Below are 27,151 nucleotides of genomic sequence, written 5' to 3'. Positions count from 1 at the left end.
GATAACAGAAAACTCCCAAACATTTTGACCACTCAAATTTTAAATTTTAAATTTTTATGGGAAAAAATCTGATATCGACCAAGTCAATTTTAAAATGGTATCTCTTTTTTAATTAAGCACTTAGGTACGAAAATATTATGTTAATAATTTGGTATGATGAGATTTGTCACATTTTTCAATTTGTGTCGACGTATGGCTCCGAGAATCACTATATAATCGCATAAAATACAGAGTCTGACATAATCTATGCATACAAAAATTTTTTTTAATGATAAACTAATAACAATTTGTGTTGTTATATTACGTACCTAATAAAATACATGTCAAGTGTCAATAACACATATTATATAAAACATGACTACATACGAATAACTACAATTTTACTCCGATGAAATAAAACAATTTACATTGACAAATTCCTGAGAGTCACAACAAATAATCATAATTCTACTTACTAATTTAAGACTATCAATAAAAATAAGTAATTGTGTAATATAGTCAATAGGTACAGGTGTAGTAGGTACCACAAATAAATAACAAAAATTATTTTAAATTTAATAAATTACCTTTGAATGGCAGTGATGTGTACTTAGTCTTAGTGTATACAATTTAAAGTTTTTTAAACCTCAACTTGACAATTGTCTTATTGAATATATTTTGATGATTTTATAATTTTATCATAGTTTGTGATCGTTTATTACTTAACATATCAAATTATTAATTTTCTACTAGTAGTTTTGTTTTATTAATTAATTCAGTGGTATCTCAATACTATCGCTAATATTTTCGATCATGATCATTAGCACATTCTATATTGTTTCATGTAATTAAATATTATATGATATACATTATACTCCTATACCACTACGCATTTCTTTTTACATTCGTTCTATAAATGAATATCAGATATTCAGAATATACATTTTTACGTTGTCAAAATTTAAAACAGTTTTTATAAAATAAATTTTATCGGTAAAACTAATACCACATCACGTCATTACTCATTACTCGTAACTCAGTGGAAGTAATATAATATTGTGTATTTATGTTTATACATATGAAACAAAATAAAACCTAGTTAATATATTGTATAGTGTATACACTTTACAACTTTACTTGTGTGAGTATATTAGTATATACCTTTTATTGGAGTAATTTTGACTACATATTACCGATAAATGTACTAGGATATAATTTTATTAAGATTTTAAAATATATCACGATACACACAAGGATTTGCTAACAAAAAACGAACATTTTTGTTTTCGGTTGTCATTATAGTTACAGAAAATAAAATATTTATTATATAATTGGAAATAATTTTAACTTATTTTATATATTTGGTCAAAACCAACCAAATAATTGTGTTAAGGATATTTTGATATGTATAAGCTTTACGTATAATGAAGTTTAAGACTGCGGCGTTGAGTAAATCCACTTGGACTATTAGGTAATTAGCCAAAGCAACGCCACGTAAGATAAACTATAATTAATAAATATATATAATATCGTATACTTAATAAAATCAAAATCATAAAATGGAAGACTATTGGGCAAATTTATAATTTTTTACGATTTTCATAAAAACGTTGTCAATAGATTTACAAAGATCCATAGTGTCATAGGCTACTTTTTTTTATTTTACAACATATAATACTTGACTCATAAGACACTATTTTATTTATATATTATTGAGTTGGATACAGAAAATAAAATAGTTATAATGATTGGATATAATTGTAGAATGAATTTTATATTTTGTCAAAACAACCCGAATAACTGTGTAAAAATCTATACAGTTTACATTTAACAGAGTATAAAAACTAAAAAGGTGTAAATCCACGGGAATTTAATTTGTCACGGACAACACCGTGCATCTAGTCCTAGGATAATCTAGTATTTATTTAATAGCTGTGAAAATATTTTTGATTAACAAATTAACTCTTAGTTTTCTCGTTTAAATTAAGAATAAATAATACCCGTTATTGATCTACATTGATTTTTCCGTTAATTTTAAGCGTATTTATATATTTTCATAATTAGGTTAAACATTTTATTTTATTAACTATACTTAGTATTTATATTTATGTAAGTAGGTACCTACAATCGATTTACCTACTAATGACAGTTTATGTTTATATTATATATAAAATTACTTAATGTTTGGTATTTTACTATTATAAATATGGGTAGCTAATAATTAGCCAGTTATGGTTTAAAAATAAGGAACAACTAATCAATAGAGAGACATAACCACAATACTGTATGACCATAATTATTTGAAATATATACATAATACATTCGTGGAGACGAGTATACGACTTAATACGCACGGGTAGTACTAAAGATATTTTAAATACGTCCAAACTTCATGACCCTCGTCTGTGGAATCACACTAGTCAGTCAGAGTGTCCGACACTCTGACGGATATTCATCATAATAACTAATAATGATAACTAATATTCTAATAATATGATAATTTTATTAATATTCTGTTCACAGATATATTAACTAATAACATGGAACACCGTCGGACCAGAAGACACTCGCGGCAAAAATGCGTCCGGTTTATCGACAACGATAGTCAATTATTGGGTAGAATTTTTTTCTTTTCAAGTGATTATTGAAACACATGTTGGTCGCACCGCCATAAGTTATTACAATATATTATAACTACTGTTGACGGGCGTTAAATAATTAAGTCGATTTCACGTAAATATAATACTTCACGGAGCCGCCGGGACGTATCGATCGAATGGGATTTTAATTATTTATTAAAAAAAACCTACTGTAACGGGGTTAATATGTTTTATTTATAGGTGTATAATAAAATATATATACACATTATTACGATGGTGTTTAATAATTTATACCAGTGTGTGTGTGTGTGTGTGTGTGTGTGTGTGTGAGAGTGTGTGCGAGTTCAATGATGGAAAGTCGATTTCGAATAATATACTCGTACTTATATATACCTATATACAATATACATATATTATAAATTTATATTATTGTATACCAACTCAGCTATATACGGTGCATAACTAGTATAACGATTATAGACTATAGAGTATATAGTATATACTGTATATATTTTACCTATGCATACAGCTAGTCCTAAAACACCTGGGATAGTACACAGTATAATATTATATGAGTGGTATATGGGAGTTCTACCCCTCAAACAGCTCAAATTAATTAGATATAATTGAGTTTAATGCTCAAAACATGACATTTTTGCGTTAATGATTTTTAGTTTTGAAAATGATTTTTTTATTGAAAAATCCAGTATATCACATATATGTATAAAAACTGAAGTATAATAGTATAAATTAGTATAAATACTTCAAACGTTTTCATTGAAAACTGAAAGATAATAGTTTTAAATTCTATCATTTTAGAAATCAGTTCTAAAAATACCATAAAGTACCTTTATAAGTAATTACTGGTAGTCGGTAGAAAGTATTTGTGGCGAGCAATGGCAAATTTAGAATTCCATTAAGAAGATATGACTAAAATTATCAGTGCCAAATGTCGCAGCATTTTATTACCTAGGTACTAATAAAGTGATAAATGGAAAAAACCAAAGAATAGGCTAAAAAAGAGGTGTCAAGGGGGAAGATATATCTCCCAAATCTTCCTCTGTAAATACGCTACTGGTAAAGAGAACACAGGTGATACTCGTTTCTGTAAAAGTTAAAAAAGTTCTATTTCTATCTTTATCAAATAAAGTTTTCTCTAAAAATTATTTGAGAACCCTTTTAGATTCTATATTAGGCTTTTAAATTGTTGTAGACAATTTATTATGTTATAGTTAAGTCCCTATATGTAATATTGCTACACATTATACAATTATAGTGAATTATTGCGTTGTGTTATTTATTTGTGATTTTTCAAAACAATAATTTATAGGTTTGAGTTTTATTTGTACGCTTTATAATTATAAAAGTATAATAATCTATACTATAAAATCAAGTCCCGATTTTTTGTCACGCATAGGTACAAATCCACACCATTCAACGTATTGTCGCCAAATTTTTACTGTTATACCTGACAGTTTGTTGGATATTTTAGTACCTACCACTTTTGTTAGGGAACGTATCCAATATTTTGACATTTTCAGATTCTTACAAAAATATGTTATTTATATCTAAACACACTATTTTATGATGAAAACGAAACATATCTAATATCTATAAACTACATGATCCATTATTCCTATAATATAGTAACAGTATGTATAACTTTATTTTATTTATTTTGAAAAGGGAACATAATAAGTTACACAAATTACAAAATAAGTTTTGTTTCTTCTGTAAAATTTGGATTTCGATGTATATGTATTATATATTATATTACATTAAAATAATTATTTAAAGAGTATAAAATCACATACGACCCACCTCAGAATGTGCATATAGAATCGACAATGAATCAATTATTATTGTAGACGTATATTAGATTTGACAACGACTCAGTGCTTTGAACGGTCCTGCGGGGTTTGAAGTATAAATCATTGTGTTCTAACTACGAGTGAAGTACTCAATCTTAAGACTAGAGTAGCTGATATAGGTTGAAACGCTTCAAATAATAATAATAACCAATAGAAAAGTAGTATAAGTGAGTAGCCCGATGATTGGCTGTATGATGTGAAAACCCACGGAATAAAAAAATGCCCAATGTTGTTTTTTAATAATCATTATTATTGTTATCAATTTAACGACATTATAATATTATTATATAATATATATTTCCTGGGTGTAAAAACTAAAAATAATGATATTAATATGAGAAAAAAATTGTTTTTATTGTCTATAACTATATTTATGAGAATTTATAAACACCTTAAATTATTATTATTTTGCGTAGGTATAAGGTATGTACACTATAGCATTTTATGATCGAAATAACTAAAATACAAAGAAACAGCCCCATAATTAGCAAACAATTATCCACGGGGAAAGAGCACGCGAATAACATCTAGTAGTAGGATGATATTCAATAATTATATAAAAATTAAAACATATTTTTATTATTTTTGTATAAATACATTATGGTTAAAATTATAGGTAAATTACAAGTATATATTATTATATATATATATATATAACAATATAATATACAATATAATTGTATATATTTACAGTATCCAATCAATATTTATTGAAACTCATTTTCATAAAAATACATTATGATGGAAATTACTAATGAGAATCGAACAGTTTTCATTTTTGGCGAAAATGACTATTGAGTTATACGAAAAAATAAATCCATGGTACAATTTTTAGATGAATATTTTATAGAATTTTTAAGTTAAGTTTCTAATCAACTGCTTACGTATAAAAATAGTTATAATGAATTCGATTTTTAATTTATTAACCTACGGAGTTAATATTTAACACTTATTTATGACTACAGCTGCAGACTTGCAGGTGCGTTATGTGTATAATACGTGACCAACTACCTATATATATCTAACTTTTTTTTTACACTATATCAAAAGCCAAAAGCGTATTTATGGAAATTGTCCAATATATTTATTTTTACCAGAAATCAGCTATTTAGATTTATATTTTATATTGTTTTAGTCCTTAAATTTATAATTTTCAAAGGAAACCAATAAGTTAACGAATAATTATTAATTTTCAACAAAAAAACGTAAGTTAAGTATAACTTATTATTTTAAAAATTTTAAAAATCATTTTTATATTAGTACACATCACTCGTATAAAGCCAATAAAAGAAACTTGTTAAGCACATTTAAACTTATGTTTTATATTGCTTACATATATGTTATATCAGTAGTTCAATACTAAATTTAAGTTAATACGTATCTCATTAACGAGAAAAAATATATGCCTAGTAATCTAGTACGTTTTTAATTTCAGGAGTTTCAGCCAATTTATTTTATGTATCCATGTTTCTTCTACGCGATTTATATGTAATGTGCTAGACTGCATATTCTTATTATTTCAATATTTTCTTTGTTTAACAAATTTTTTTAAGCTTACGCCAAAAAGCTTTGTTAAAATTATGATTATAATCTAAAACGTAATCATATAACATACATATATATAATATATTATTATACACTGTATAAATATGATACAAATTAGTATACATAATATTATTCAATACTATATTTGATCGTCGTTCTTACGATATTTTATGAATTCGATTACGGACCTCTATTTGAGTATGTTACGTATGCATTTGGAATTACTATTATAATTATTCAAACAGCTATGAATGGTTTAAAAAAAAAATCAAATTAAAATTGTTCACAATAGTCACTTCTCACTAGTCACACTTTCAGTCCGCACACCGTAACGAAACAATGACAACGATATTCGTTTTACATATTATAACGAAAGAATAATATAATGCTAACCGATGTGCCCGCCTCGACGACGAGAATGTCTACCTGGGTTTATGTGTACGTGTGTCGGTGGCGGCGCATCAATGTGCGTGTATGTGTTAGTTACCGCGTGTACGGGTGTTTAAAAAGTTATACGATATTAATTTCGAAGACCTCCCGTAGTGTAACAATATATTGGAGCCAGCCAGAAAGCAATATAGAATAAATAGGTACCTACTTGGTATATCTTTCTCGTTTATTTCATATAATATATTTTTGTAGTATTTTATTACGTACATTTATTATTATTATACGTCGAATACTTTAGCAACGACCTGCCACCACGCCGCCATCGTGTACCTATGTATAGGTAATACACTAATTATGGCGCAGACGCTCTAACACATTCATGTTGACATCATACACAAGTATTATTTTGTATTTTCTCGTGTTAACAACTATACATATATTAGTGTATTACCCACTGCTACCGTACTACACAACATCACAAAAATAATAATAAACACGTGCTTTATGGAAAAAAAACGTTTTGATGTCGAAGTTTTCGATTACGTATTCATAAACAGGTGTTTTATTATAATACAACTAAAATACATTTTTATAGGCACTTCATGATGGTTGATATAGTTATTATTGTAGGTACCTTTATTGGTATAGAGATAGCCGAATAGAAATAATATAGGTACAATTATAATAACGGCATTATCTATAATATAATATTATATTACAATTTTATCACATAACTTCTTTATTATGCCGTTTTAGTGTGCTTTTTGACACGTAAGACGTTTATTTTTTCAAAACACTTTCCCAAATAATATACGACCGCCATCGTGACATTGCGATGATCGGTATCGTCGTCGTCGCCAGTTGACATCTCACGCCGGATGATAGACGGCCAAAGAATAAATTACATTACAATACCTACGCCTTATTGTAAGTAACAGTGTAACACAATAAATGATAATAATAATATATTACATGTTTCCTGCGGCAAGTACTTATATACATATTATTATATACGTCGCAGAAACAGGAAACGTCTAATTAAATCTGTATAATAATACTATACGACTCGAACGCAATTTATAAAAAAAACGGCAAACATCCGTATTATTGTCAAAATTGATTTACTTATACTTGCAACGGCGTGTGAATTCACGTGCATATGACACATCGACCTATATTTTCAGACTCGGCCACGGCTAAATAAAGGAGGGGGAGAAGTCAGAGTTCCTCTTTGAGAGCTTTATTTTATTTTTATCTCATTCATAGATAATATTTTGTCATTCAGCAATATTTACCCATGTATAATATTTATACATGTAGTTTATTATACCGGGCTCGGTTTCTCATCCCTTATAGAAATCGCTCCACATACCTAATATAGCAATATATTTTATAGGGTTTCTACTGCAGCTGCAGGTGCCGTATCGTTCGTTTTTACGATTGCGTGTATCACACGTGCGCTGCACCGCAACCGCAACCATCTCGCGTTCTACACTTCTGCTGTATAATAATAATAATATACAAATACGATTTCGCGTAAAACCCATTTAAATCGTCTAACCGACAAACAATAATACAAGGGGTAGGGGGCAATATTATAATAATAATATGATATGTATATTATTATACCGATAACCGATGAATAGATAATATTTACAACAGCCATTCCGAACGGATCCGGCCATCATCGCAGCATGTGTACCACCACCCCTGCCTATATTTATAAGTACGTCGCTCTGATTGTTATTATATTCGTTTCGTCCGCTTTTGTATATTATGTATCTGTAGAAATCGAGTTGTGTGTTGTGCTCGTGATAGCAGCAGTGCGCACGCCGGCAAAAGAAAAAATAATCGAACCGCATAAGCGTAGGCCGTATAGTATAGTGAAGGTGGTGGAGGCGTCGGCCGCGGCGGCTGTCTGCCGCCCGCAGTAGCCAGCCGGTATTGAGGCAATATATATATAGATACCGCAGGTAGGGTAGGCGGGTAGACATCTACGAAAGGTACCTTTCGGCGGGTAGGTCACACACACACTCAATATTATTTGTTATATCATGATATACATACATGTATTATATTATTATGTGTATTTTCTGGCGGGAAAAAAAATAAAATGACCGGCAAAGAATAAAAGATGATAATATCCGAGGAAACAATACCCGCCGACGCTCTGCTGATCTCGTCATCGGATCTCGCTCAAGGTCCGTCGCAAAACGTCCGTAGTACCTACGTCTATTTTATCGTACACGCATGCGTACACATTTTAATAATATTATATACGCGCATAGCGTTATTGTGTTATTCGATACCGTGAGTCCTCGACCGTAAATCGTACATCCATATCGTATAATATAATATTATTATTATGCACCTATAACCTAACCTTATATATTATATTATTAGGTACCTATAAAACGAGCGTAGGAAGGTAGCTACTGCCGCGTCTGTAAGGAATTTTATGTACGAAGTGATTGATTTAAATAGTGATTTTTAAATGCTTCACGAGCTTAATAAAGTTTTTATAACGCTGATAAATCTAATAATCAACTGTTACCTATTATTATTATTATTATTTTTTTGTATTCAACTTTTACACATTTTTTCAATTTTTAATTTTATTTCATAATCTGAAGCAGCTGAATTATACTTTTCAAAAAATATACCGTACAAAATAAATGTTAAATACCTTGTGACTATCTAACAATATACCTAGGTTTATATTATTTATCGATATTGGCTTATACGAGCTGAGTAAAACGAAAAATAGCTAAAAAAAAACTACTGTAATAGAAAAAACTAATTTTTTTTTCAAAAATAGGTCCAAAAACCACCATTAAAAATTAATATCTATTCAGTTAAACTGATCAGTCTGTTACACTTACACATACTATACAAATGATATATTATTACCTACCTGCATTGCAGATGTGTTCTCGTCCGTCATGCACAATTCGGTATTCGGAGAATCGCATACATTTACAGCTGCAGTCGTGAGGCGCCGTCTCGGTTTTCGATGGGGGTGAACACAAAGTGTTTTAAATATCGCCGACATATTTTAACACAAAAACTAATATAGCTACTAAAAATGTATAGTTTAAGCCCACAATACGGTGAAAATATGTTCCTCAAAAGAAAGAAACCCCGTCCAAACCGCCGATGAGTACGCAGAAAACGCAGTACAGGCGTACAAACACACACACACACATCTTGTTCTTGTTATCTCTTTGGAATTCGGACGACGGTATAATATCATACCACGGTATATTATATATTAATAATAAGAATTAAAAAGTACCTATAAGATACCTGGTCTACCACAATTTTACTATTATAAATTATAATATATTATTTTCCGGTCGATTGTCCGAATATGGTGTAGGTACGATAAGACGACGACGATGACGACGAAAAACGTGAGTGCATTTTTCGTTTGCGTGCGTTTTTACTGGGTAGTATAATAATAATTAAACTCGGGATAAAAAACAAAACTGGTTATCGGCATCACACATACGAGCTCCATCCTTTCGGAAAAACTAATTTACTCGGACACAATGAGCGTGTGGTACCTACGAGACACGAGTTGGCGGCGACGGCCGGTTTCTTATCTATATATTATTATTATACGAGAAACGATTGTGTGATTTGTATACCTACACTATACGTATACACAACACCATAACCGTGTAATTACATTGAAATAATAATATAATTATTTTACGACTAATCATCGACGTGCAGGCGACGACGACGGCGACGTAGCTCTTTCAATCATAGCACAGATCACAATATTATTATAATACCTAATACATTTTTATTTCAAATACTTACCTGAAAAGATATACTATAATTAGTTATATTACTTATTCGTTACTTGTTAGGTATATTTATGATGACTTTATTTCGATAACTTGATATCGTATTGATAGAGCAAAATGTCTAATCACTTACCCTTAAAATATTATGGACTAAAAATCATAATGGAGAAGGGATCAAAAGACTGCTGTTGGACGGAGATAGACGATTACTTTAATAATAATTAATTCAAAGCCGGATAATTTTTGTTTTAAATTTTTTTCATTTTTTTTGTCGTTTATTTTTTCTCTCAAAGTCTTACAACAAATTCACCATAAACAATAATTCAATTTTTTATCACTCACATTTTTTTTTATATTAATAATATTTAATATCGCACGTACAAATGGTTATAATAATAATAATAAATATATAGTTTATAACTATTGATAGTTGATACACAATATGTATAGTATATTATTATTTTATGTGTGTATGTTTAATGTTTATTATATTATATTATTATAATATCGTCGCGGCGGTTCCGTTTCCGTTTCATCACATTCATTTTATAAATAAATAAAAAAAAAAAAATCATTACGTGTGCAATTATAATAATTTATTTACACACAATCACAAACAGTACACAAAAACACGCAGTACAAATAATATCATATATACATAATATAAATTATTGTTTTAATTAATATACTTATACGTATATTTGTATAATATTATACATATATATGTTTACACACAAAATAATATATATACATAAATAATATTGTATTATATGTTTATTATAATATATAATAATTAATTTTTATTTACATAATATTATTATTATATTTGGACAGGACAAAAGGGTAATTATTTAACAATATATTATACTCTTACGCTATAGGAACCTAAATTAAATTTAAAGGGCACAATAAATTAAATGCCGTAATTATAATATGTATAGATATATATGATGGGGTAGTTGCATAGCCATTATAATAACTTTTATCACGGTTCGACGACAAATATTGGTAATTATTTTTTAATAATTAATAATTAGTAATTACAATCGTTTAAAGTTGTCCTATTGTTAATCGAGTGGAAAATGTCACCCAGAAATCTTGAACGAAGATACGTAATTGTTTTCAAGTTATTTGTAGCTATAGATTACCACCAGTAAGGAGAATTTGTCGCCGATTTATAATTGTTGTCAACTAGTTTTGAATTTTTTTTTTATGATACACTCGTGGAGTGAATAAACTGACTAAATTAATAGGTAAACAAAAATATAATGAGAATACAACCACCTCATTTTGATTATTTAAATTTAATACACAAAAAGACCATTATTTTTACAGAAAAAAATCTAAAATTTACTTTTAATGTTCATAACATTGTATAAATTTAAAATAAAATTACAGTCATTTTCTCAAAAGGCGCCCACAAACAAATTAATATTAACATGTTCTAACCACTGCAGTTTTAATAATCTATTCTTTAGTGAGTTTTTTTAAATCAATGTAAAATAAAAAATATATGTTGAATCTATTGATAACTGTCACAATGTATTACGTGAATTTAATTTTATTCTATATGTATATAAAAAGTACGCATGTATATTTTTTCCAGATAAAAGCTATAAAATGAATAAATTAAAATTTGAAAAAAAAAAACAAAGCATAAAATCAAAATGAAGACTAGGTATAATATAATACAAAATTACAATAAAAATTAATAACAAAATCAACAAAAATGTACACAACATATACCACAAATAAAAATTTTAATTGGGAAAAGGGGTACATTAATTTTCAATTTAATGTGCAAATAAAAATTTGTTACGATTATAATAAAATTAATAATTATTGAGAAAATATACAGAAGTACAAAATATTTGTTCATTAGGTACTTACAATTATAATCTAAAATAATAATATTATTTTTATTTTTATCAAATATGAGGTAATACTGAATACAAAATTGGAATTATAACATTTGTTATATTTTTGGAATGGTATAAATATATATTTATATATATGTATATAAAAAACACACTATTTTGGAGCAATATATTATTATATTATTCTGTTATTCGGTAATTTATTTATTTATGTGCATTAACTAGAGCGGTGCCAAAAGCAGTGATCAAATGAAAAACAATAAATCATGAATACAAAAAAAAAAACTAAATTAAAATTAACTCAGTCTTATAGAATAGGTTGAAATATATTTGAATTAAAAGTACATATCAAGGGCAAAGAATGGTAGAAAATTTGGACGGATATATGAAAAAAAAATTGCTTATATTTAAGATTGTTGAAAAGCAACCGAAAGTGTAGGTTTTAATGTTTTGTTTTTGGAGTAAGTAGTATTGGTAACATCTCATTGGCAAGAACTAGGCAATAGATATGTTAATTTATTACTATATTTTTATGCGTATTTATATTATGGTTATCCTATCTATATAAATCGTCTTATTTCTACCATTTAAAAATTTTGTTTAAACATTTATGTATTATTATTATTATTATTAATTAAATTGTTTTTTTTGTATATTTAAAAAAAAAAATTCTTACATTCTACATACCACAATGTATAAAATTGCTAAAAATTAGCGAACCCCATTGAACCACTCATACTCGGTATTGAGCAATTATCTTAACCGTCTTTTGATTAATGGCCCCTAATTACTTCTCTACCATCATGAAATTGTGCACTTGTTCCAATTTATATGCCAATCGCTGTTTTTGAGAAAATTCGTCTTCTTCGAGTGTTACCATTAGCTGTTCATTGTACTTGGCTGCGTACATGTAGAGTTCATACAGAGCACAATTGGTATTAAATTCAGTCATGTGTATCCTTGATTCTTCGGCAAGCATAGCATTCATGTCCTGGTCCGATATTGCTGGCATGATTTTAATGTCTGAATAATAACGATCTACCCAGTCTTTGTACACCGGAATGTCCTTGGCGTAAAGTAATTTTGAGCTTGGTGAATCTTTACCGAGTCGGTGATCGGAAGTCGAACATGAGTCCATGAATGTTTGAGCAACAACTGATAGACATGAGTCAACTATGTTGGACTTATGTATATCAAAAACAAAGTTGGGATTTTTGATAAGATTCACCCAAAAACGTAAAGGAAGACTGTTGCTTTTCCACGTATGTACGACTTCGTGATCAGAGATACCATGCTGAAGTGCTTGATCATCAAGAAAATCAAACATGTATTTAATAGCCAAAGGCAAAGCACTTCCTCTGTGCGCAGTACTGAAAATTGTTTCAAATAAATCGTCTACAAACTTTTGTAGAGTACCTTTGGTAGCTAGTAAACGCGTAAGATATATTTCTGATACCATTTTATTACCACGTTCACCTTCTTTTTGTGCATCGTTGTCATGATGTTTGACTAAATGCCAACATTTGAGACCTCCATCCTGATCATTGTTCAGTGGCGAAGTAGCCCTGCTATATGGTGGGCTATCATAGTTAAATTTCGTTAAATTTAAAGTTTCATATTTGTGTTTGTCCATACGGTCCGAAAGTATTGATAAGTTGTAGGTTGACATTTGTTTGACGGAAACCAAGTTTAGATATGCACCATCTGGAACCATATAATGATGTAGAGTGTTCCGTTTCTTCCATTCTCCTTCCACTTTTGTTGTTGAGTCTTCATCGTATAGAATTAAACGACCAGAGGTGCCTGTTCTCCATTCAACGTCGAGTTCACATGTCCGAGGTCGTTGACTACAAGGCATCGCTCGATAGATTGTATCCAATGCTTTTTCCTTTACTTGTGAAATTGTATCACAGTCTAATACTTTAACCGGTATATTTTCAGTGTTTGGGTCGAGTCCAGTGACGAAAGCAGTCTGTTGGGAAATCGAAACATATACAGTCATTGGAATAAAATCTATTGATTGTCTAATCAGTTTCTCTTCACTCAACGAATATCTTGCTTCAGAAGTAATTGCATCAACTGGTCCTTTATCAACTTGTTGTTTCATTGCTCTAAACAATAAATATAGAGGTTCTCCTGCACATTCCCTTAAAAATTTGTACAATAGAAAAGTAAACCACGATGATAACATTTTTTCTGCAACACTTTCTGTACGTCTCAAGAGCAATTTTGGATGGCTATTACCTTCCATGCATTTTTCAATTAGTTCGGCAAGTAAAGTCTTCAATATATCTGTACAGTATTCCATTTTGCTTTGCAATGACACCATAATTAAAGAAGCTACATTTACTCTGTCTCTCATTGAAAAATAACGATTACTCTCCAAAGTTCTTATAAACAATAATAAAAATGTCTTGTTTAATATTAATTGGCCGAATAAACGTATACCTTTTTCTTTTCGGATTAATTCTGGTTTTTCTCGTTGGAGCACTCCGTGGTCTTCCATATTCGGGAATAAAATTTTCATTGAATAAGTACGATAATCCAAAAATGGAATACCACCAGAAGTAAGATCACCAGCTATATCTGTTATTTCTGTTTGAAGTTCAGCAAATGCCTCTTTGCACTCGGCCGCTACACGTAGTTCTAATATGTCCATCTGTTCTTGCATATTTTTTAAGACACGACTACTTTCAGTCGATTTGCGGCGATATGCGATCAAAAAGGCGATGAAAATAATAACAATTATAGCCATACCAATGATACCTCCAAAGAGAGCAGGATTCGTCAAAGGGCTATTAACTTCAGATTGAGCATAGCTGAGTTTTCCAATGTTAAACTTCAGACTAGACCCAACTGTTACGATGACATCTGGAAGTTCCTGAGAGCTAGCTAACCGGAAATCATCAGATACTGCTAATGGCTGAATAGGTGGTGGTTTGCAGGTGAGTTGATTTCGAGACAAAGAAGTCACGTTACAGTAACTTGTCCCAATTTGCACTGTAACGTCAGTTTCTTGGCAAGCTCGATCCAAGTAATGGCCATTTATAGTTAAATAATCACTTTTATAATATTTTATGTTTTCCCCTTGAACATCCTCAAATTTTGTGTAATTTGGATCTGGGTAAAGTAAGAATTTGGAAAATCCTGGTTTTGATGATATATTTTGAACACTTGTAACATTGTCCATTTCAAATCCATAATCCAACTCTATTGGTGGGTTAGAAGAATTAGCTTGAATTTGTTGAAGAGGTGTAACTTTAGGTGACTCGCATATTAAGTTAGAATTGCTTAGAACAAAACAATCCCCAAAATATGTATTATTCATATAATAAACATACAAACGGGGAGTTTGAACAAATGCAAAATTTTTACCATTTACTGAAACTTTTATACCACCAGATACAATGCCTTTGGGAACTTTTACTTGGCTGGGAGAACCTGATTCGACTGATTCAACACTAGGATCATCAGTGTATTCATAGGTTTGGCGATCAAAATTTCTTTCAGACTTATCGAATAACATTTTAATTTTTCCAACCCTTTGAGCATCAGAAGCACTTGTAATACAAGTAGTTTCAGAAAATGTACTATTGACGACAATACACGGTAAAGAATTTTCGAAGAATACTTGAATATTACTTCCAGCATTCATGAACTTTCCTACAATTTTAAGAGTTGTTCCGCCAGATTTTGGACCATAACCAGGATAAAAACTATTTATGATGGGATCGACAAAATGATAATTTGTTTTAGATTCACCTCTGAATCCTTCAACTTGAACCACAATTGGACCTTCTCTTATATCTTCACTGCCCGGCCCATCAACTCTACATACTATTTTTCTGGTAGTTTCATACAAATGAGCGTATGGAGCACACCGTAATCCAGCTACAGTAACACCACTATATATGTCATTAAAACTTTTTCCTAAATTTTTTCCGATAATTGTAATATTGGTGTGACCTTCCCACGGTCCAGCAAGTGGCCAAAATGATGTTATTTGAAGATTCGGACAAGTCTTGTTTCGATTGAGCCACGTAACAACTGCCCTGTCACATTGATCTATAACTTCACAACTATTAGTGGCTTGACACCATCCACATTTATATTTTTCGGGCAATGCTAAACACATACCACAGTCGTCAGCCATATCACTACATCTGTAAATGACAACATGAATATCATGCGGATTATCCAATGGTTTAGATCCTCCCCAAATCACAGCAAAAGTCGCCGTGATATTAGAAAAATGTGAATTATAACTAAACTCCATCGTTTCACAATATATGGTGTCCGCTACTAATGCCGCATTTACACTCGAAACACGACCCTCTATATTAAATTGGCATACAAAACGTGTTTGAGCAATAAATTGGCCAATAATGTGTACCTTCACTCGAATTGGCTTTTTAATACCAGAAGGTACTAAAATTTCAGTACTTCCTGTATCAGATCCATTAATTGTTGGACAAAATGATGGCCCACTTCGGAAACTTGGACCAACACGATTTACACCAGTGACTAAAATATCATTTCTACAATTTTCTGCCGTGTCATGCGTACATCTATGAGCTTCAGCACACCAATCACAAGGAAACGAAGAATTTACACATTGTGTACACGATGTGTAAGTACTGCAATCAAAAAATGTGAAATTAGTGGCTACAAAGTTTGGTCCCTTGGCTGTTTTGACAGACAATTTTGTAGTGAAATGATGTTGGTTAGCTGGTATAAAAGGTAGTAAATCTGTTCGTGGTGTTGTACAATTGACGCCAAATGATTTTCTAGTAGCATTTGTTATTAACACTTTATCAAACACTGAAAATGCACAGTAAAATGGACCTTCAAGCAATGGCAAATTATCAATAACTAATTCCAATGTTCTAGCTGTGGTCTTTTGTAGTTGACTTGGTGTAACAGAAGCAATCGTTGTGCACTTACCACTTTTATATGGTATCCAATATAATGGATCATTTGCTGCATCTTCGCAATTTGAGCGTAAACTGCATTTATTTTCTAATGAACACCACCCACAATACGGATCCTTTGCAGCCAAGCAATCTAAACATGATGAATACATATGACATTCTTGAACTTTAATCATGGAAACTCTGTTTCTAGTCATTGCATACAAATGCATTTGTTGAGGATCAACTATTAAATCTTGATTGATTGGAGAGTTCTCTTGAATAACTATATCTCCATATTCAATAGCTTTTACAGAACTTTCAACTACTATTTTTTTGACATGGCCATTATTGGTCCCAACAAATACAACCGTAAAATCACCAGTAGAAGTTGCAGTTACTGCAGTAAGACGAGTATTGAACGTTAGAACTGGAATAGCAGTCATTGGTGAATCACCTCCTAAAGGAGTATTGACATCCATACCACAAAAATCTTCAGTAATTGTCTGAAGCTTGGTTCCAACGCATGCATGGCTTGGTGATATAAAGTCCAGACCACGATTTCCTTTGCCACTGAAGCATGCATTAATATTTTGTAAAAATTTTCTTCGTATTGCTTTTAATGAATAAACACATAGTGCACTTTGGTCATTAGGTTTGTTTTTTAACTCACTTTCGCTTTGATTACTGCTTGAAAATACAGCAAATAAAACGTCATCTTGAGGCGTAATACCAAGATCTGTAGCTAAGTCTGAGCCAATTTTACCAACATACCCAGCCTGTACTAAATTATATGACTGATCTTTACTAGTACACTCCAGTGGAATTTCTGTGTAAGAATAATAACTTTTATCTTCATGGCATAACCTTACCATTTTAGATATGTATGGAGAAGGAGATGTTACACTACGCATTTGAGTTGTTAAAAAGTAACTGAAAGTTTCAGAACTAAAACCATAAACATAATTAATGAGATATCGTTCACGGTTCAGAGTATTTACATATACCCGAGTACCAGAAATTACTCCAACGTGAGCAATATTTAACATATTTTGACTATCTAAACTTCTAGAAGATATAGCTGGAACATCAGAACGATAAGGGGAGTTTCCGGTAAATGTAACTCCAATATACATCACTTGTGTCATAGGTGGATTTGGAGGTCCAGGTGCAATGAAAGCAATAGTAGATGCTTCCATATTGTTTGCAACCACCGCTTCTTTAACTAATTGTACTGTATCAGATATGTTATTTAAATTTCGAACTGTACACATGCCTTGTGAAACTGATCCACAAGTGATTATTCTAGATGTAGTATAATCGATAACAAGTACTTTATTTACATTATCAGTTAAGTTTTTAATAGTGGAGTTAGGACACATATTGGCCCCACATTCAAAAGAATCTTCAATGGGGCCAGTAACCACTTGATTAGTTACATTGAGATCAGGTGTAAGTTGATATAGATGATTGATGGCACCCACAAATAAGCGCCCAGTATTCTTGTCAATGACAAGATTATTGAACATTGGCGTCGAATCATCGTCTTTGAATATTTTTATTATATTGGAATGACTATAACTTACACTTAGACATGCCAAATAAAAAAGTGTTACCCACAGACGGTGGGTGGTCTGCATTGTACGACGTCTGGTTTTTCCAGTACATGGGAATATGGAAGACATATGTTGATAGATGACCATATAGACAGTCTATTCCTAAAACAAAAATAAGCAAATAACATTAGAACTAAAATTAACACTTCGCAATAAAGTCATTTAAAGACTGAGCGATTTATTGTAAAGTAAACACTCATTTCCTCAAAAAGTATTAACATTTTTGGATAAAATATTTTTTATCATTTTTTTTATTTTATTAACAGAATATTTTTTGAGATTTTCTACATGAGAATAGAATTAGGAAAGAGTAATTAATTGGTTAGACACTAAAGATTTTAAAATTGTATAGCTTATGCGTGTTCTTTGGTGGCAATTATCCGATACGCACACGTTATCACTTTCGTTCTCACCATTATACACGTTTTTAAGTTATAAGTATTAAAATATAATGTTCATTTTTTTTTTAATAAATGGTAATAATATTATAAATAACATAAATATTAAACCATCACTAACATACATGGTCTAGTATTGTATAACGAAATATTCAAGACGCGGTTAGCGCGGTCGTCTTAACTGCGAAACCGTAGATGCGGCATTGATTATCTTAAATTTTAATTATGAATGAATATTACGACTACAGTTTAATTCTTAACGCATCTTACCTATTATCATTGTAAATACAAATAAATACAAATAAATACCTAAAATAGTTCAGTGGCATAATTAAGGGTCTGCAGACCCCTCGTTGCAGGGGGGGCACGGTAATTTTTGGCCTTTGGTTATAGGATTATATTTGGTAGAACAATATATTAGGGGCCCATTTTTAACATTTTTTTATTTTTGCGGGGAGGCCCAAATTTTTTTGTTACGCCACTGCAACAGTTGTACCTGAAACTTAATTTAGGTTCACCCAACAACAAATGAAATATACAGACTTGTGACGCTAAATCAATTCCCCCCACCAAAGAAAAAAAAATACTTCGCATTTCCTAATTCCTTGATATTCCGAACGCTTTCGAACGTGTGTGACATAATGGTCTACTTTTCAAATTTAAAATATTTCTCTCATCCGTATACGTCCGTATACTACCTGCTTATTAAATTCTATCTATCAAAACGTCATTTCCAAATTAAATATGAATATGCGACATTTGGGGGTACCCTGCTGTTCTTGACACTTCACTTTCTAAATGTTCAATACTTAAACTAATTATCAACTCGTAACATTACCAAAATTCTCAGAAATATATTCTACTTCAAAATATGAGATAAAAAATGTTTGCTGACATTCAAAAATGTTAACACTTTGTATGTATGTATGTTTACTTTTTAAAGAATCACTCTTAATAACAATCATAAACACAATCCTATTCTCATTAAAACTTATTTTTAATAAATAAGTAATAATAAACATTAAATTTATACTTAATAATACATAGAAGAAGAATATAATTCTTTTAATAATGTTGATAATTAATGTAAATAATTTATTATAATGAGTATGCATACAACAGTTAAAAATAATGTAATATACTACTGTTATAAAACAAAACTAATATAAGTTAGATCCATTTCCGTTTTTTGTTTTGATTTTTAAAAGACCCTTAATACAATCATTTCTTGATTGTAAATTTATTAGATATAAACTTGTAATGTTTAAGTGTACCTAAATACCTAGTCTAAATAATGCACAAAATATTAAGTTGAAATCAAACATATGTGTTTGCAGCTGGAATTTATACATTTAAATTCAAATTCTTGATTCAGTCAATCATTCTGTTGTCAAAGATAATTTTTATTGATTGAATATTTTAAAAGTAATTTACACTATTTCATTTAAAATTAAATAATTACGAACAATTTTTTTTTTTAATTGAATAAATAAAAACAAATTTACATAGGTACATATTAAATTTATACAATTTGTTTAAGTAAAATTTTTTCATCTACTTAAAAAATTTAAAACGAGTCATATGAATTTAAAAAAAATCTATTATTTATTTAGTACCTACTAATTTTTAAAATTAAAATATGAAAAAAATTCTTTGCTTGGGTACAGATTATATTCTTAAATTTTGAAGTTGAATTTTTTTTTAATATCAACTATAAATCAACTGTTGTAAATAGTAAAAATTCAGTAATAATTTTATTGTGTTAAGCACCTGTAAAAAAGAAAGAGCAATAAAACATGCACATTTTTATAATATTTAATATTTATTTGTTTTACTTGTTCACAAAATTGTAGTTTATAATTTAAAGATGTTCCTTTTATATATATAAAATATAGTATACACCAGTACCAACAATTAGTAAAAATAATAATTAAAGGTACTTTAATTTACCTTTTATACCTAATTATTGTATTAGATAGGCAAACGAATGTATCACAAAAATATTGCTAATATTATTATCTACCTAAGTAATATAACATTAATTAAATATTATCGGTATGCTTATCATCTTAAATTATGAAGTACCCAATTCATCAATTTTTTTTAGATATGATTGAAAATAATTTGCTCATTTTAAAATTTTGAATATAAATTTCAAACTATACCATAAGTCCACAGATCATAAATATTGCATTACAAAATTATCTTTTTAGTATGATTTAAGAATGCTGTAAGAATATCAATTGATACAATATTAAATAAATATCTACAAGAAAACATATAGGTATGAAGTTTAAATGAAAATACAAAAGGAGTATGACAGATGTCACTTCTACTTCCTGAATCATGAGCTATTAAAGTAGATTCTTTAGCATTTATTCTTTTATTACTTAGTTTTAAGTGCACTAGACAAAAAAAACACTTGATAGTTATAACTCATAACAATAACTAAATTTGAGACTAAGTGTTATTGTTTAATCCTAAAAATATAACTTCCAAATTTATAACAAAAGAAATAGGTAACTTAAATAAAAGTACATTCATTACCAGGGTCAGCATGTTTTCAGACATACAATACAAAACTTTAATGAATCAAATGAGATTTTTTTTGGTAGGTATTGTATGAGTTATAAAATCAAATGAACTCAAAATCAGTCACCTGGGTCTAATTTCACTATTTAACTTAATTTTTTATTTCATTACACTACTAAATTTAATTGTTACTTTTGATTTAGAGTATTTTATACTATACTGGTTACATACAAAATAAATATCATAGCTATTAATTATAATATATTAAGGAATTAAAAATGTTAAATTTAAAAATTAACATCAGTTGCGGGATCAGTTGTTATTTTTATTCTTTTTTTTTTTTGAATATTGTTAACTTGTCATAAATATCTCACTTTGATGACACAACACTAACAAAAAATGATTTTTATTATCTCATACCGTTCACTATATTTTACTATTTGTAATTACCTACCTACCATATTTTATTTTTATTAATTGTTACTGACAGCCATTAAACACTTGTTGGTTATATTAATACTCTAATACTCATATTGTAGTGATATTGTCATTTTTCAATCTTACTACTAATTCTCATCATTAAATCCTTGATTCACTAGTTTATTACCAACTTATAAAAAATTCTACTGTATACCAACTATAAATTTTATACATTATTCTTCAAATATTTCTTTTATACATTTTGTATCAATAATTGCAGAAATAAAAGTAATTTATTTAGGTAATGATAAATTCTTACTTAGCATTTAAAAAAATAAATTATTACAACATTTAGAACAAAACCACAATTACTATAATGTTATATAATATAATCAATCATAATTAACTGTATCTTTACTACATTACAACCTATATTCACAATAAAAGAAATATATTAATTATAAATTTTAATTAAGTATATTATTATTTTAGATAACTCAATATCATACAAATTGTATTGTTAATTATCATTGGATAACTATACTTAGGTATATAAAATGAATTTCAAACAAGATAAGTTTCGAGATAAGTATATTATTGATACATTATAATGACTTGGCATAGATGTAGTTTTCTTCAAAATAATCCTGATTAAATATTCATTGATGAAAGCTTTTGTAAGGTCTAGTCATATTCTCTTTTAATAAACATAAATACATTTTGTCTTATAAATTTTCAGCTCTTTAAATAAATAACAACAATGTGTTATTTATCACAGATAGATATGATAGTATAGCTTGTCAAATTGATAGCCACTATTCACAAGAACTAGAAAAAAATATAATGTACTAAGCTTATTCATAGTCTGATTAGTATGAAAGGTCATCTTGAGGGTGAACTCTAAATTTTAGAGGGGTAAATACAAAAATAATTATAAAATAAATTATTTATAACAAGCTATAAACTACAGTCGGTAGTTATTGTGTTATTTACCAAATTTACATTTGTTATTTATATATTAAATAAATACCTAATTAAAATATATACTTTACAATATATCAAACATATTTGATCCGATATAAGATGAATAATTTATAATTGGTAATTAATTAGGTAATTAGACATTTAAAATTATAGGTACATTATATAACTTAATAGTACCTACCAATACCTAATTAAAACTGTGAATATATATTTTAAGAGATAGGTAGGTACTCAGATACCTATTTAATATATTACCTATACCTAAAAAGTATTAAAAATAAAAATAACTGTTATTCATTTATTTTTATAGAAGAATATATCAATTAGCTTTAATCATCTTAATAAATAATATTATTAATCAAATTAATTAGTTAGCATCAATATATTAATAGAGTATTTACTTTATTAAGTAACCTACATATTGTTAAATAGGTACCAAACATTTTTGTAATTGTTTACTTTTTCTAACAAAGATGTGAAATTACCAAGTACTAAATATATATCAATAAGGGCTGTTTTTACAATGTTCGGTTACCTAGTGCCTGATATCCCTAACCGAAAGAATTTATCATGAGTTAACCGATAGAATTCACCGGTTAGTCTTAATCGACACTTAACCGGACATTGTAAGAACGGCTCTTAACATTTTTATTGGGTTAAGTTAAAAAAATTGTTTAGTTGTATTAGTATTCATATATTTACAATTTACCAAAAAAATGAAATCACTTAGTGTTTACAATGTAGAAATGTAAATTTTAAAATTATTTAGATAGTCAAATAAATTTTAAAATTAAATGTATCAATAATAATCAATGATATAACATATTATATTGTGTTCAAAAAGATTTTAATTATGATATGCATAGCATGCCAGGGATAACAATTTTACTTTATGAGGAGATAAGTATTATCATATTATGTTCGTATACCTAATGGTATATGCCAACCATTATCATAAACTTCTTGAAAATGTTAAATAACTAATAGTAAAATTGGATTAATAAGGATTTTTTTTTTTTGTAATAGGATGAGCCCAATATAAATTTAGATATTAATAAAAGTATGTAACAGGATAAATTGTAAAACAAGACTGCCTAAACCCAAGCCCGTCAACACATTAAAATTGGCCCACCAAGAATCTATTCTATTTTTAATTATTATTATTACCTATTTCTTTAAAGTTTTTTGTTAATTTTATTTTATACAGCAATATGCATCTATACTAATCTTAAGTGTTCTATTCATAAAATGGTCAGCCAGCTAAATGTAATTGAAATTATAAGCTGTTTCCAAATAAATTGGGTACCCTTGCTATAAAACTACAATATAGTGATACACATTTCATAAATAGGAACGATGAATCTTCCTTTTAGGATTTAACATTTCTAAACTAGATAAGTACCAGCAAGTACCAGATACAATTGATTTTAAACATTTTATGATATTAAGTATATGACCAGTAAACATTTTTATTATTTAAATATTTTAAATTTACACATTGTAAGTAGAAAATAATAAAAAAATTGGATTAAAATATGTAACTACATACTCTTATTGAAGTATCTACTAAAATGCACTTACAGAATTTTAGAAATGTTAAAATCTTTAGCTATATTATTAATTACATAATAAATAAAATATAATGAAGTACACTTTATAACAACATAATAATATACCTGATTGTTTAAAATTTTAAAACTATTGCCATTAATAAAATACTAGTTAAAATACTCAGATGCTTACTAGTATACAAATAACTCATAATAAGTATATACTGACTAACAAATGTTAAAGACGTAAAATTACTTATTTAGATGGAATTAAGTTCATAAAACTATCATATACCTACCTATATGAAATTATATGAAATCAAAATCTGCCAAGGTACACTTTTAAAAGTGTAGGATGCAAAGTATAAGACAAGAGAAATACCTTCCCTTAGCAGTGTTGAACATCTGACATGGTAAGGACTAAGGAAAGTATAATATTATGTTTAGTTATATTATACCTAATAGGTTGTATATCACAAAGTAGTGATAAGATTATTGATTAAGTTTAGAAGATGTTAAATACACATTTAGTATCACATTACAGTCTTATTAACACATAACATAGAAAAATTGTATATTCAAAATAATCCCTTTTACTCTATTATTTTTAACATTAGACAGAAATGATCCAAAATCAATTTTACATTATAGAATAATAACCAGTGACCTATTAGGCATTTATTTATATTTTAATTTTTAAGCAAAAGTATTGAGTATTTTAAATTGTACAAAGAAAAAAATTTACAATTGAAACAAAATGCTCATAATATGTACTAAAATTAAAATATCAGTCATTGGATAATATTCTAGCAATGTTATAATAAATTTTAATTCACTTCAACATTAAATATACCTATTAGAGTAAAATGCGAGGTAAAATGGATTCTTCTGAATATAAAATTTGCTATGTTAAATATTAGTAAGACAGATGAATAACAAATGAGGGTAAGTTAATCTCTTAACTCAAGATAATTGGTGGAGTAAAACAAAAAAATGTAGAAATTATTTGTAGTTTACCATCTAAGTCACATTCCTACACTAGATGAAATTTAGCTATTAAGCACGGTACTTCCTTCTGATGTTGGTAAAACACAATCGTCAAAACAAATAAAATATGACGCAACAGTATAATATGATTATATGGTACACATATCTAATAAATACTGTGTAGTGATTTAATGTATTTAAGTAATGGTAGTTGGGTATTTAAACACTATTTTTTTAACACCTATCTTTCTAATCCTCTTTTTTAATTACTTTAAATAACATTTTTAAGTATTGAATACAATCATTATTCAATTTAAAACAATTCACAATTACCTCCCTATTCATTTAACCCAATTATACCTATTTATTTGTTTGTCTAAGTCAGAGTAAGATAATAGACATTACTTACAGCTACCTATAAAATATAAATTATTAACTATTGATTTAAAATAGTTTGTCAAATATTAATGCAATGAAACTATGATTATGATTAGAGGTTTAATAGGTTTATGCGGTTATTTTGATATTCATAATATGTAACCGTGTTTTAGGTTACTATTGCTTATCATACTGTGTTTATTTTTTTACATTTAAATATTTAATAACATTAATTGAGTAGATTCCTCTAACTGATAATTGCTCATAAAATACAATTTTAATTTGATATTCGGGACTTTGATAGTACCGAGGATAGTACCTTACTTATTTCTTATTTAAAGAGTACTTAACTTGCTATAAGAGTAGAATATAAGATATTCAAAAGTATTTTCTACAACACTGCTAATTTTACAGATCGGCACCGCAGCCGCCACAACGCGGGCAGCGCACCACTACGATGCGATTGTTTTCGCACGTCGTGAGCGGTTCTCAAGACCTTTCTCTCGGCGGGGATCGTGGAAATTGCCAGCTGGGGCAGGAGCTACACAAAAAAAAACATTTTCAAACCTAACATCCCTAGCCTGCCTGACTGCAACTGTCTACGAGCGAATCTACAATATAGACAACTATGATAAACAACAATAGTCCACGTACCTCGTGCCCGGAAAACGGCATGGCGCGTCCGTATTATCAAGACATGGCGGTCGAGTAACAGATACCGCGGAAAACGGACGGACGGACGGAGGTGATCACAACGGACTTTTCTTCTCTTTGAATTTTTAGACGATCGTCGGCGAATGACAACAGAGTCGGTTAACGGCGATTATCGTCGATGGTAATAACGCCACTGCGTCCGGCAGCATCGCGTTCACGCGCACAAAAACGAACCGATCTAATCGACGGCGGCGGAGAGACCCGTTCACGTTTGTTCAATGGACACCGGCGAGCTGCTGCGGCTATGGCGAGTTCGAAACGACACGAAACGTCATCTCACAACTTTCCCCGAGCAGCGGCGGACCATATTGTATCACGACACGAAAACACACGACGGAATCGGCGAAAAAACAATGTACACGACACGCACGCGGACTACAAAACACAAAAACAAAACAAAAATACACTATTATTATTATTATTATTATTAGTTATGTATTACAATAATACCGACGCACAATATTATTATTACTACTACTACTACTGCCGCTGTACACAAAACGATCTATCGGCGGAAAAATAATCGAAAAAAAATAATAATAATCAAATATATATAAAAAAAAAAAAACTGTTTTTTAGCTGTAC

At 29.1% G+C, this 27,151-nt stretch overlaps 2 protein-coding genes across 3 annotated transcripts in view; both read right to left on the bottom strand.

Moving 5' to 3' along the window:
* LOC114129268 (uncharacterized) overlaps positions 1–10,347 on the bottom strand; it is a 51,572-nt gene extending 41,225 nt beyond the window's left edge. For both annotated transcript variants that reach the window (XM_050202983.1, XM_027993946.2), the window contains exon 1: positions 9,300–10,347. The gene's annotated coding sequence lies outside the window, so the exon portion shown is untranslated. The remainder of the gene's footprint in view (positions 1–9,299) is intronic.
* A 332-nt stretch (positions 10,348–10,679) lies between these two features.
* LOC114129247 (plexin-A2) lies at positions 10,680–26,895 on the bottom strand. The gene is made up of 2 exons (XM_027993920.2): positions 26,507–26,895; positions 10,680–18,705 (listed from the first exon to the last, which is right to left on the bottom strand). The coding sequence occupies exon 2, from the start codon at positions 18,688–18,690 to the stop codon at positions 12,865–12,867; it is 5,826 nt and encodes a 1,941-aa protein (XP_027849721.2). The 5' UTR covers positions 18,691–18,705; positions 26,507–26,895; the 3' UTR covers positions 10,680–12,864.
* Positions 26,896–27,151: the final 256 nt, after the last annotated feature.

The sequence above is a fragment of the Aphis gossypii genome, chromosome 3 (assembly GCF_020184175.1).
Source record: "Aphis gossypii isolate Hap1 chromosome 3, ASM2018417v2, whole genome shotgun sequence".
NCBI lineage: Eukaryota > Metazoa > Arthropoda > Insecta > Hemiptera > Aphididae > Aphis > Aphis gossypii.
The sequence above is the reverse complement of the archived record's forward strand: the minus strand, read 5'-3'. Positions and strand labels throughout refer to the sequence as shown.

Excerpts from the sequence above, each read along its gene's own strand:
- LOC114129247 (XM_027993920.2), bottom strand. The coding sequence starts at position 18,690 with ATGGTCATCTATCAACATATGTCTTCCATATTCCCATGTACTGGAAAA.